General features: G+C 34.4%; 1 protein-coding gene across 3 annotated transcripts in view; it reads left to right on the plus strand.

Moving 5' to 3' along the window:
* The window catches only part of SMC5 (structural maintenance of chromosomes 5), a 79,727-nt gene that overhangs the window by 34,698 nt on the left and 30,565 nt on the right, over window positions 1-14,464 (plus strand). For all 3 annotated transcript variants that reach the window (XM_016214246.2, XM_016214245.2, XM_087822700.1), the window contains 3 exons: window positions 1,668-1,923; window positions 4,006-4,160; window positions 8,612-8,725. In XM_016214246.2, the coding sequence (XP_016069732.2) occupies window positions 1,668-1,923; window positions 4,006-4,160; window positions 8,612-8,725 (525 nt within the window). The remainder of the gene's footprint in view (window positions 1-1,667; window positions 1,924-4,005; window positions 4,161-8,611; window positions 8,726-14,464) is intronic.

Below are 14,464 nucleotides of genomic sequence, written 5' to 3' on the forward strand. Positions count from 1 at the left end.
TCATCCATTAATGAACACTTAGGTTGTTTCCATATCTTGGCTATTATAAATAATGAGTGCATATATATTTTCAAGTTAAGTGTTTTTGTTTTCTTCAGATAAATACCCAGAAGTGGGATTGCTGGATCATATGGTAGTTCTATTTTTAATTTTTTGAGGAACCTCAAAACTTTTTTCTATAGTGGCTGCACCAATTTGCATTCCCACCATCAGGGCACAGGGGTTTCCTTTTATCCACCTCCTTGGCATTGGCTGTTGATGATAGCTGTTCTAAGAGGTGTGCAGTGATATGTCACTGTGGTCTTGAGTTGCATTTCCCTGATAACTAGTGATGTGGTAAGCATCTTTTCATGTACCTGTTGTTCATCTGTATGACTTTTTTTGGGAACAGTGTCAGACAAGAAAAAGCTAAAGGAATTCATCACCACCAAATCAGTATTATATGAAATATTAAAGTATCTTCTTTAAGAAAAAGAAAAAAGATCAAAAATATGAACAATAAAATGGAAATAAATACATATCTATCAACAATTCAACCTAAAAAACAAAATAAACAGAATAGAAACAGATTTCATAGAATATTTTGATGACTGCCAGATGGGAGGGAGGTTGGAGGGATGGGTGAAGAAGGTGGGGGGACTAGGAAGTACAAATTGGTTGTTACAGAATAGTCATGGGGATGTAAAGTGCAGCATAGGGAACAGAGTCAGTAGTGTTCTAATAACTATGTTGTTAGATGGATGTGAGATTTATCGGGATGATCACTTAGTAAGTTATGTAGCGTCTAATCACTGGGGTGTATACCTGATAGTTATATATTATTATATATCAACTTTACATGAAAACTAAAAACGATTTTAAAATGGGGAAACAAAAGCTGCCATAGAACTGGGGAGAGGAGAATGGGAATAAGCAGATGTTCAAAACTTGCTGTTTTTTCCAAGATGCAGGCATTTTTCTTCAGTAAAAACTCTTCATGTTGTTGAAAGCCTTTGTTTCAATTCCAGAGTTCTGAATATTTTTTTTAATAGAGGAATGATTTTCAGAGTTCTTTACTTCTCCATTATTGATGACATCCAAATATTTTCTATATCTACAAAAAAAATGAAATTATTTCTTTCATCATACACTGTGTGACTTTTTTTTTTAATCCTCACTCGAGGATATTTTCTCCATTGCTTTTTAGAGAGAGTGGAAGGGGGAGAGAGAGGGAGACATTGATACAAAAGAGATACACATTGATGGGTTGCCTCCCTCACTTGCCCTGTCTGGGGCTGGGGATCAAGTCTGCAACTGAAGTATGTGCCCTTGGCTGGAATCGAACCCAGGACCCTTCAGTTCGTGGGTTGATGCTTTAACAACTGAGCAAACCCTAGGGCTGCTCTGTTACTTAATTTCAGTGTTAGGATGTGAAGCATGTATTTACTCCCTATAAATTAGAAATCTGCTCTAAGTACTTGGGATACATTAGTGAACAAATAAAACAAAGATATAGGTAACCTGGTTAAGAGTAATAGTCTAATTCTAGCAGGATACCTTTAAGTGAGGAGAAAACACCCATGTTCTTAGGTTGTTTGTTTGCATTTTTTAAACTATATTACTCTAAAAGCCTTACAAACCAGGAGTAAAAAACAATCTCCAGTACTAACCGTCTTTTGTTTTATTAGATCGAGGAACTCCAGCAGGCTTTAACAGTAAAACAGAATGAAGAGCATGACCGACAGAGGAGAATAAGTAATACCCGCAAAATGATAGAAGATTTGCAAAATGAATTGAGGACCACAGAAAACTGTGCGAATCTTCAACCCCAGATCGATGACATTACAAATGATCTGAGACGAGTTCAGGATGAAAAGGAATCATGTGAAAGCGAGATAATTGATAAGCATAAAGAGAGGGAAACTCTAGAGAAGGAGAAAAGGAGTAAGTTTTATAAAATTTAGGATGAAGATATGCTTATAAAATGGAGCTACATTCTGGATGATGGGCTTTTTTCTTCCTCTGATACCCTGTCTTTAAATGTTCAGGTCTCCCTGTTGAGGAAGCTCAGCTCAGTTCTTCCAACTTAGTGCCTTAATTACCTATATCTATCATGTATCATGATTTGCCAATGGTTGGCCTTTGTCTTAAATCAGATTATGTCAGTTGATTTAATTCTCTAAAAATGCTTTGCTTTGTTTTCTTTACAAAGTCACTCACTGTTATTTTTCAGATCAAATTTAAGCTCTTTATTCTAGCCTTTATACACTTTCCATTTACTTTCCTCCTTGAAGCCTGTCCAGTTACATCTTTGCTTTTCTTTCTTGTAGACCATGTGGATAAATCTATAGCATTATTCAAATAGAGGAGCTGTCATACTTGTTTTGCTCAGTATATATGATCAGTTTTTTTAAAAGCACCCATTTTTATATGTTTATCAAAGTACTAGATGTATATGGTTAAAAAAAAAACTAGAACAGAAGGGAGGCCCAACCCCTTGCTAACCTCCAGAATAAGCACTTCTCTCAAGAATAAGCACTTTTCATTGTTTCAGCATCTTTTTCTAATAGTCCTTCATATATTTTCAGCATATTCTTATTTCACCATAGCTTAAATTATAAATTTTAGACACTTTTTATTGTTGACAGTATTACAGCTGACCTCCATTTCTCTTCCCCCTTACCCTCTTCCACCCAGCCCCTGCCCCACCATAGGCCTTCCCTACACTATTGTCTGTGCGTGGGCTGTGCATATATGTATAGAAGTTCTTTGGTTAATAATCTGTCTCCCCACCCCCCTTCCTTCTGAGATCTGCCTATCTGTTGCATGCATCCATACCTCTGGACCTATTTTGTCTGTCAGTTTATTATGTTCATTAGATTCCACATATAAGTGAGACTGTGATATTTAGACCTCATCATTTGATATTTTGTTACTTTAGATGTGATTTCAGCTCATAATTCCCCTCCCTATTGTAATTCTTCCAATAAGATTATTATTTATTAAAATTTATTAATATTCATTATGAATAATATATCTTTTTGTCATTTAACAGTTGTCACTATTTCTTGAATGTACACCGTAAGCTAAAAATACTAGTACTCCCATGCTTTCTTTTTACTTTCTTCCCTTCTTACATTCTAAATTCTTTAATCTGTACTCTGGTTTTTATATTTTTAAGGCTGAAAACATTTTCTTGAGAACCAAAATCAAGTTCTATGTGATCTGTTTATGGGTTAATTCTAAAAGCTAGAAATATTAAATATTATTCATATTATTACAATGAAACTTGTTGACAGCAGAGCCAGGTAGTGTATTATGACCTAATTTCCTTTCATTTATAGCTTGTTTAAAGGTTGTAATTTACCTTTTTTTAAAAAAAAAAAAAAAAGCACCCTGTGTTTCAGCATTTCCTTACATTGAAAAAGCAAACATCTTATCAGGCGCTCTTGTGAGTTTTAGAGCCTGCATCCTGATCCTTCCTCAGCGTTGTTTCAAGGCCTCCTACCTGAGTCACCTAGACTTTGTCTCAGATCCTTTTGTGTTGGATAAAGCTACTTCTGAATCCAATGTCTCCTGTTTTTTTCCTACATTCCTGCCTTATTTTGCTAGAGTATGTCTTCAGGTAACCTCCTAAGAAGGGGCACTTGGGAATTAATTTTAGAATCTTGGCATCCTAGAAAATATCTTTATTTCATTATTTCTTTTTCTCAATTTTGCATATTCTAAGTTAATAATTTTTCTCATAATTTTGAATGTCTATTGTGATTGTCTTCTGAGTGGAAATTTAGTGTTTTCTCATTTTTTATGTGATCTATTTTTTGCAGTAGCTTAAAGGTCATCTTTTATTCAGGTGTTTGGAAATTTGAGAATGATTTATTGAGGGTGGGTCTTTCTCACTGTACTGGGTACTTTCTGAGTGGCATTTGTAACTAGTGGATCTAAGATGTTCTTTTGTATTAATAGATTATTTTACCTAGGAAAGTTTTCAGAAAAACAATAGTTTGTTTTATTTTTCAATTTTAGGTGTGCATGAACAAATTGTACAGTTTGACAATCTTATGAACCAAAAGGAAGATAAGCTGAGACAGAGATACCGTGACACATATGATGCTGTTTTATGGCTGCGAAATAACAGAGACAAATTTAAACAAAGAGTCTATGAGCCAATAATGCTTACGGTAAAAATTTTTATCTTGATAGCATCTGTTAGTTTTATTATTGTAATCATTATAGACTTTTGTTGTTTTAAGAATTCTTAGTCTTACTTATACCTCTGGTTTTTCATTATTAGACTTGCGGCAACTGGTGTACTACTGAGTCCATACGTGAGCTTTTTAAAGGGCCCTTAATATATCAGTGAACTTTTTATAGAAAGAAATATGAAAATGGTACTTTATTGACTAAGAGTTGTGTATAAAATTAGCTTGGTTAGCTGGTTCCTTCTGGCAGTTGCTATTCTTTTAGGTCGTAGCAGCAATAGGTTAAATGCTGCCAAGGGGGTAGAAAACTGCTGTAAATAAATATGTTGATGTAAGGCACCTGATAGAACGTAGGCAAGAAAATGACTTGCTACAAAAACAGAGCATCATGGGGATTCTGAGAGTGAAACCAATAGTTTATTGACCTCATAAACATTTGCTAGCTCTTCTTGATGATCCTGGGTCATCAAGAATAGGATAAGCTATGTTTAGTAAGTCATTTAATGAAGTGTGGCCATGGATTTAATAGGAAGATTTTTTTATATAATATTAAAAATAATAAGTTTGGCTACAAAAAATAAAAACCACAGTCTTTGGTAATGATATATTAGATATACATATATAATATAAACTTAAAACTTACTCAAAAATGACTTAAAGATTATTTTTGCTACGTAATTTCTTATACTTTAGAAAAGAATGCAGTATAGACCCTTGCAGGATTCATGAAAAGTTCTGTTTTCCATAACTCATGGTTGGGCTATACTTTATTAAAAATAATTTCATATAGTTTTTAAAATTATATTTTATATTACATTAGCAAAATTAATATGCATAATACTGTATTCTCTTCTTGCTCAGGTATGTATTACTAGACTATTTTGGCAGATGAAGAAGGGAATATCTATTTTAGACCCAGGCACTATTATTTTGATTAATTTGGTAATGATTGGAAGAAACTATAAGAAAAATATTGTGCCTGACTGGTGTGGCTCAGTAGTTGAGTGTCAACCCATGCACCAAGAGGTTGCTGGTTCAGTTCCTGGTCAGGGAACATTCCCAGATTACAGGCTTGATCCCGTTAGGAGGGCGTGCAGTAAGCAGCTGATTGATGATGTTTCTCTCATCAGTGTTCCTCTGTTTCTCCTTCTCTCTTCCTCCCTCTAAAATCAGTGAAAACATATTTAAAATATTGTGATACTTAATATGTTACAATCAAGTGTAATTGTCAACACATTTTTATTAAAATGCCAACCTCAAAATAATACTTTAGAACTTCATTAGATTTTTTTATCCTCTTGTCGCTTGGTTTTTATTTTTTAATTTTTATTATTATTTTTTTAAATATGTATTGATTTCAGAGAGAGGAAGAGAGAGGGAGAGAGATAGAAATATCAATGATCAAAGTCATTTGATTGGCTGTCTCCTGCACGTCCCCCAATCGAACCCGCAACCCGGGCATGTGCCTTGACCAGGAATCGAACCGTGATCTCCTGGATCCTAGGTCAATGCTGAACCACTGAGCTATGCCATCCAGTGGCTTAATAGTGGCCTGTTACTAAGTTGGATTACTAACTGCCATATATTATCATTTTATAAATCTTTGAGATAAAAAGATATTTCTGCTGTAGCCATCCCGAAATAACCCTTCACCTTTTCTACCACCTCCTTCCAACTGTATTCCCATACACACTTCTTCAAGATTTAGTTGAAATGCTGCCACTTTCATAGGCAAATTAACAATATGTAAACCTAAAATTTTGGTCATATAACTTCTCAATTAGCAATCTGTTTTCATAATTTATTTTTAACAGTTTCAATACAGAATTGGAGAAGCGTGCAAAGATTTTTTTTACACTTATACTCCTCACAGTAGTGCTCATAATAGCAGAATGATGAGGCAAAAGAACAGTTTTAAGATATTGCCTAGTTATGTAAATTACTCTATATCCTCATATTAGAATACTATGCAGCCATTAAAAATGTTGCTGTAGGTCTATATTTACTTATATAAAAGGACACTTGTGACATGTCAATGAATTATTAAAAAGGTTACAGAGTAGGATGTATAGAAAGATTTCATTTTTAAAAATTGTGAAATAGGATGCTGTCATTAACCACCAGATCATCTTGGAATGCTACATGCATTTCCTATGTCTGCCTGTCTTACTATTGTGACTGTGAAGATGTGGCTTTGGAGAACTTTACAAAATATTTTCTTCACCAGTCTTATGAGAAGGAACATGCTAAGAAACTGATAAATCTGCAGAGCCAACAATGTGGCCAAATCTTCCTTCTGAATATCAGGAAACCAGACCATGAATGCAGTGGGAGTATGCATTACACTTGGAAAAAAGTGCAAATCAGTCACTACTGGAAGTGAACAAACTGGCCAGTGAATGAACCCCTACTTGTGTGACTTCCTTTATAGACTTACTCCCTAAATTAGCAAGTGAAATCTATCCAAGAATTGAATGGCTATGTAACCAAGTTTCACAAGAAGGGGCATCCAGAATCTGACATGACAGAATATCTCTGACAAGTACACCCTGGGAGAGAATGATAATGAAAGCTAAGTTCTAGGTGGCTTATTCATAGCTATAAAAACTTTGTTTTTTCTTTCTGTAGTCATATTGGGATTACTTTTGCTTACTCTCTGTAAGTCATAGCAGATACCCACATTCATTTGTATTGTTCCTTCTAATAATGTAATTTGGTGCCCCCCAAAATTGTGAAAAAATAGACACTAAATGTTTATAGTGTTATATGTTCAGTGATAGTATGTCATGTGGTTTTCATTTTATTTTGTTTGCTTGTGTATCTTTCTTCATTTTTCTATACTAATTGATATTTTGTAATTTAAAATAGAGGGTAATATTGGCCGGCATTTATGTAACAAGTGCTGCACTGATTTATTTTATTGTATCGCCTCTTTTAATTCATATTTATTCCTATGAGGTATGGACTGATTTACTATACCCATTTAAAGGAGGAAGTGTAACTAAAGGTTTTAGAGATTTTAGTAGTATTTGATTAAGGTCACACACAGGATTTGAAGTGACGTGTCTCACCCCAGAGCCCTAGCTTTTAACTAGTATGCTGCCTTTTATTTCTATATAAGTTATTTGTATATAATGTATATTTATGTTATATATATAAAACATAAATACTTTCTCTTTTATAAAGTTTTTTTGTGTGAGTTTTTTTAAAAGCTGATTTCCATCTGCTGGAACTAATCTCTCTCCCTTTAAATTTCCTAGATAACATTTTTATATACCTGTGTTATGGAGATTTTTTTGTATTCTGTTTTCAACGTATTTATCATTTGCGATAAATAATAGATTATACTCTTGGCAACAGTTTTTCCTGACCTATGTATGTATCTTCAGTACCATTGAGACTCAGCATGTGGAAATGCCTACTTAGCTGATATTTTAAAATAAACCATTACGTTTTTATGCTCTAGTGCAGAGCTGGGGAACATCCGGCCTGCAGGCCAGATGGCCCAAGAAATCATTTGGTGTGGCCCTGCCAAGGCAACCACAGGCAGGACTCAAAATTCAATAAATCTAGGAGCTTTTTTCATAGTTAATTTTTAAATTGATGGTTTTGTATGGCCTGGGAATGATATTATTACAAGTATCCAAATAACCCTTGGGAGAAAGAAGGTTTCCCACCCCTGCTCTAGTGGTACAAACCTTGGGTTTCTCCTGAACACAGTAATAGTTACAGTTCATAGCTAGTTTTTTTGTTTGTTTCATAGTTTTATTCAGTTCATTGTGTTTTTGTACCAATTAGTTATTGCCATGTATAGTATGAATTCCTCTTGAAGATTAAGAAGAATAAAAAGGTTGGGGACAGATGAGAAATGTTTACACTTTTAGGTTACAATCTAAGACCGTTTCAGTGTTTTCAATGAGTTGACCAGAAAGAAACTTTACTATTAGATAGTATCAAAACCACTATACATCAGGTACTATTCAAGTCTTAGCTTTTATTTTACCATGTATTGGATGTTTCTGGGTAATAAATTAGATTCAGTAGATGTTTTACAAAGCTGACCATTCAATACCACGTTATTGTTTTTATCTTCCTTTTTCTTGGTCATCAAATTTAATCTGAGTAAATATAAGTTAAATATAATTATTTTCATTTATTTTTATTATTATTATTTTTTAAATATATCTTTATTGATTTCAGACAGAGGAAAGGAGAGGGGGAGAAAGAGGTAGAAACATCAATGATGAGAGAGTCATTGATGGAGCCCGCAACCCGGGCATGTGCCCTGACCGGGAATCGAACCCTGATCGCCTGGATCCTAGGTCGACGCTCAACTGCTGAGCCATGCCCAGCCGGGCAATATAATTATTTTCTAGTAATCAGTTTGGGTTTCATGAAAATCAACTTATTTTTTTCTTTGTTTTCTTTAGATCAATATGAAAGATAATAAAAATGCCAAATATATTGAAAATCATATTCCATCCAATGATTTGAGAGCCTTTGTATTTGAGAGTCAAGAAGATATGGAGGTTTTCCTCAAAGAGGCAAGTATAAAGTAACATATTTTGACTCACTTGGCAATTCTAGTGAATTTTAAAATTCAGACAAGCAAAAAGTGATGACTGATTTTACTAGTAGTAACTCTTGTGTAAGTCACTCAGTTTTGCTAATTTCTGTCCTATCTATGCTATTATTCAGAAATGAATTTGTTTTATAAGAGGAAAATCAGCCTATAATCCCTTCTGTAGCATACTATTTGGAAATTAACATTTGGAATTAATATGAAGAGTAATTTTGTGACATTGCTTAAAGAGATAGAAACAACAAAATGATAGACCTTTGGTCGTCTTTTTTTTTTTTTTTTTTTTTTTAAAGCATTTTATTCTGTTACAAAGGGATATATGGGATCTTATCAAGACCCACTATGGCTATCTTTTTTTTTCTTCTCATATATCTTTATTGATTTCAAAGAGAGGAAAGGAGAGGGGGAGAGAGAGAGAGAGAAAGAAACATCAGTGATGAGAGAGTCCCTGATCGACTGCCTCCCACTCACCCCCGATTGGGGATGGAGCCCGCAATCCGGGCATGTGCTCTGACCAGGAATCGAACCCCGATCACCTGGATCCTAGGTCGATGTTCAATCGCTGAGCCACGTCCAGCCGGGTTAGACCTTTGGTCTTGAACATCCATCATATATTGGGATGAATTTAGTTTTTCTTTGGTTGGGAAATTAATCTGGTGTTATTGTTTGTGATATAAATAAAACCGCTTTAAAAAAAAAAAAAGAATCCTTTATCTGGCTAGAAAACACCACTGACCAAGAATCTAAGCCACTGAAAGGCAGCATGGCTTAGGAGTTGAGAGCATAGGCTCTATAGTTAGGCTGCCAGGACTTGAATTCTGGCTTTGCTACTAACTTGGGCAAGTTGCCTAAATGTTTTGTGCCTCAATTTTCTCGTCTCTAAAATGGAGATAATGCTATCTACTCTTAAGATTTTTGTGAGGATTAAATCAGTTAATAAATGAAAAAGCATTTGGATAGTGCTTGTTAGCTATTGTGTTTATTATGTGTATATTGTTACATATCTTTTAATGTAGTATATATTGTTAGCTATGTGTGCTGTTATATATTGTCAGTAAGATTTCTTTTTCCTTATGCATACGCCTTCTACTTCTTTAAAAGCCCCAGAAAGATTAGGCTTAGTTTTGTTTTGTTTTGTTTTTTAATGTTTTATTGATTTTTTAGAGAGAGTAAAGAGAGGGATAGAGAGATATAAACATTGATGAGAGAGAAAAGCATCATCGATTGGCTCCCTCCTGCACGCCCCCTATTGGGGATCGAGCCCTCAACCCAAGCATATGCCTTGACCAGAATTGAACCCTGACCTCCTGGTTCATAGATTGATACTCAACCACTGAGCCACACTGGCCAGGCTAGATTTTCTTTCATTTAAACCTTTGCTAATAAGTCTAAGTGAGGACAGAACCCTGAATCAGCTCAAGTGGGCCATTATTTCTCTGGTGCACAAGTGATTAGAAAGGATCTTCACTTTCTTTGGCTTTTACCATATTGTCCTCCATTTGGTTTGGGAGTTGGTAGGGAATGTGAATACATGGTGACTGGATAAAAAGGTTGAATGTATAAAAGTATAAAACGGACTCCAAAAAGTTAAACATTTGTATATTTTAGGACTAATTTAAGCCTAACCAGTGAGTTAGTGATCTGGTATCAGAGCTCATTGAAGAAGTAGGTTTCTTGGGTTACAAGTCTGTGATATACAGCACATTGTGAAGGGTGTTCAGTCAGGTGTTATTAGATGATTTCTGTCTTGCAAATTGCCACCTTAGCCTATACTGAGTACCTTTCTTTGCCTCAAAAACTCATGCTTCCTTAATGCTAAGGATTTGGACTGTATATTGATAATATGACATAAGTTCCTGAAAATTTAACCTTAATTAACAGCACAAGAGAAAAAAAATAAACTTTCCAAAGGGTTACATTAATAGAACCAGAACTTCCTCTTACATGTATGACTTTTTATGTATTTTACATTGTGAAATTTGTTGTATGTAACCTTCTGTAGTTACATGTACTGGAATACATTTCTCATCCTTTTAGTAACTTACAAACCATCTTCACAGTTTTTGCCATTTCATATACTACTGTGCACTACCATCACAATTTTTAGTGCTTTAATTTAGAGCAGAGAAAGGGAGAGGGAGCAAGAAAGACAGATGTGATAGCAAGACATTAATCAGCTGCCTCCTACATGCTCCCTACCAAGGATTAAACCCACAAACTGGGCATGTGCCATGACCAGGAGTTGAACCAGCAACCTTTCAGTGCAATGGACAACATTCAACCAACTGAGCTACACAGGACAGGGCTAAATCACTTCACTTTTTATTACTCAAACAAAATATTCTGAAAGGAAGTTTTAATATCACTGCAAAATTAGAAAGCAATTTGCATAACAATAAAGATAAAAACAATGTTAATAAATCCCAGATCTGTACTGTTGCTTACTAAAAGCAGACTACATGAATTTTTTTAAAAAAGGAGATGAGTTATACAGCAACTTCCTTGATGTGGTTAGAAATATTGAAAGGGAATTGAAAAGGAAATTATTTTCTCATTGTATAATTCAGTTTTATTTAGGATAACCACTAAAACAATACATTTTACAAACATAAATGAGCCCTACATGCTAGTGTCATAGATAGGTTGATTCATGGCCAGTATTTTTTCATCAATATTGTTTAATCTATACCTTCACTATTTTTTTTAACAACTTTTTATTTTGATATAACTTTAAACTTACAGAAAAGATGCAAGAGTATACATGGAAATTCTATATACCTTCTGCCCAGATTCACTGTTTACATTATGTCCTATTTGCTTTATTATTTCTCCATTGCAAAATATTCGGTTTTGCTATAACCCAGTATATACGTTCCTAAAAATCACTGTGCCATGCAAAATTATACAGTAGAAACCCATCAGGCCTTTGGGGGGGAAAAAATGATAGCATAGTTTTACTCATTTTAAATTGTCAAGCAGTATACAAATACAATAAATATGGTACTTTGTTTTTAGAAAGACTTGAAGTTGACTTGTGGAAGCAGGCATTGGAAGAGTTCAGTTTGTGAATTGTGTTTGTGTAATGGGTCAAACAATTGAAAGCACTTATCTGAAATTGGATAGAAACCTGCAACACCAAATGTGGTTGGATGTGGCTCATAACACATGTTGTGACCTGAGGTAGCTGGTAGATGTTTGAGAAGAGTGTATGTGTGTATTTGTGCACAAATTACATGTATTTCTACGCAGCTCAGTTCAGATGAGTGCAGTTTCCTGCATTCACCTAGAGAAAACCTCGTGTTTCTTGTAGATATAATTGCACATAAGCAGATGTGAAATTCCTGTATTGCTTTCCTAATATATCAATTGCTTGGAACAAATTTGTCTTCAAAACAAGTATTATACAAAACTATTCTTCTTTTTGTAGTGTGTGGAGATACTTTGAAACTGTTTTATCCTATTCTTCATGAAACTAAATTTAAGAATCAGTGATTCTAAGTCATTTTTTTCCATATTTATTAGCAGCATTCTGTGAGGAAGAGCTTTTTTGTCTCTATTTATTTACTTATGTCATATAAACTCATGCAATTTTATTTTTTATGGATGATAATCCATTACTAATCATTATTTTAATGCTTACATTGTCCCAGATTTGGCCAGTGAGACCTTTCTCAAGTTGACTCCTGTGTTCTGTTGATGTGTTGCGATCCTATTTTGAGCACTACTTACTTTTTGGCAGAACAAGATGTTGACTCATCTTGAGCTTACTCAGTCTGGGCCTTACCATCAGCCATTTTCCTAAAGAACCTTACTTCCTTTTAGTAACCAAGATCTCTGTACTAGATGTGTTTGTTTATTGCTGCTAGTGTCTCATTTCTTCTAAGTCCTTGCATGCAAACCCTTATATCTATATTTATTTCTATATTTAAGCATTAGTGTACCATGAGTTTACACTGATACTTCCCTTTGTAATGCAACACAACAGGGTACCTTCTAGTCTTTCTCCTTTGCATACTTGTAATTTACTTTTGTAGCAGTGAAAAACTTAACCCCCCTATCATAAATATATTTATTCATTTGTTCAAGTCTAGAATTCTGTGAAAGTAGTCTTAAGAATTGCTAATCTGTGCCACCATGAAATTTTTCAATTTCACCATCCCATCATGTCTCCATTAATTTCTCTCAGCATTGTTTTGTCTTTCTCAGCACGAAAGTCTTGGTCAGCTTTTGTTACATGTGTTCCTAAGTATTTTATGGTTTTCTGACACTATTAAAAAATGGATTTCTAAATTTCATTTTCCAGTTGTTCATTGTTAGTGCATAGACATATAATTTTTTTTTTTACATTGATTGACCTTGTATCCTGTGACACTGTTGAATTCATTTATTGAACTCTAGTAGTAGCCTTGTAGATTCCATTGGGTTGTCTACGTAGAAAGTCTTATCTTTACAAATGGATCTTTTTACCTGTTTTTGTTCAGTCTTTTACTTTTTAAAATTAAATTTATTGGAGTAACATTGGTTACAGTTCTTTATACTCATCTGTATATTGCACTGTGTGCTCACCACTCAAAGTCTAGTGTCCTGCAGTCACCATACATTTTACCCTCTTCTTTGAAAAATGCCATTGGAATTTTATAGGGCTTGCATTAAATTTTTATATTACTTTAGGTAATAAGGCTGTTTGTTATTTCTTCCAGTGCATGAGTACAAAATATCTTTCCATTTCTTTGTGTTCTTGTCAGTTTCTTTTCAACAACGTCTTGTAATTTTCAGTGTATAGGTCCTTCACTTCTTTGTTAAATTTATTCTTAAGTATTTCATCCCTTTTGTTGCAATTGCAAATGGAATTGTTTTCTTCATTTCTTTTTCTGATATTTCATTATTGTTAGGGACACAACAGGAACACAACAGATTTTCACACATTGATTTTTGTATCCTGTAACTTTTTACTGTGTTTGTTTATTGTTAACAATAATCTCTTGGTGGAGTCTTTAGGGTTTTCTATGTATAGAATCATGTCATCTGCAAATAGTGAAGTTTTCTTCTTTATTCACAATTGTACTCCTTTTATTTTTTTTCTCCTGTCTGACTGCTCTGGCTAGAACTTCTATAGTACTATGTTGAATATCAGTGGTGAGAGTGGGCATCTTTGCCTTGTTCCTGATCTTAGAGGAAAAGCTTTGTTTTTCATCATTAATTATGATACTGGCTGAGGGTTTTTCATATTTGACCTGTAAAAAATATCTATTTTTATTGATCTCAGAGAGAGGGAGGGGGGAGAAGGAGGGAGAGGGGGAGAGAAACATCAATGATGAGAGTCATTGATGGGCTGCCTCCTACACACCCCCAACTGAGGATCAAGCCCACAACCTGGGCATGTGCCCCGACTGGGAATTGAACTATGATCTCCTGAATCCTAGGTCAATGCTCAACTACTGAGCCATGCCCGGCTGGGCGAGGTACTTTTCTTCTGTACCCATTTTATTTAGTGCTTAATCATAAGTGGATGTTGTATCTTGTCAGATGCTTTTTCTGTATCTATTGATATATGATTTTTATAATTTTGTTAAGGTGTATCACATTCATTTGCAAATGTTGAACCATCCTTTCATTCCTGGAATGAACCCCACTTGATTGTGATGTGCTATCTTTTTAATGTATTCTTGTATTAGATTTGTAAGTATTTTGTTGAGGATTT

The sequence above is a fragment of the Miniopterus natalensis genome, chromosome 12 (assembly GCF_054644295.1).
Source record: "Miniopterus natalensis isolate mMinNat1 chromosome 12, mMinNat1.hap1, whole genome shotgun sequence".
NCBI classification, from domain to species: Eukaryota; Metazoa; Chordata; class Mammalia; order Chiroptera; family Miniopteridae; genus Miniopterus; species Miniopterus natalensis.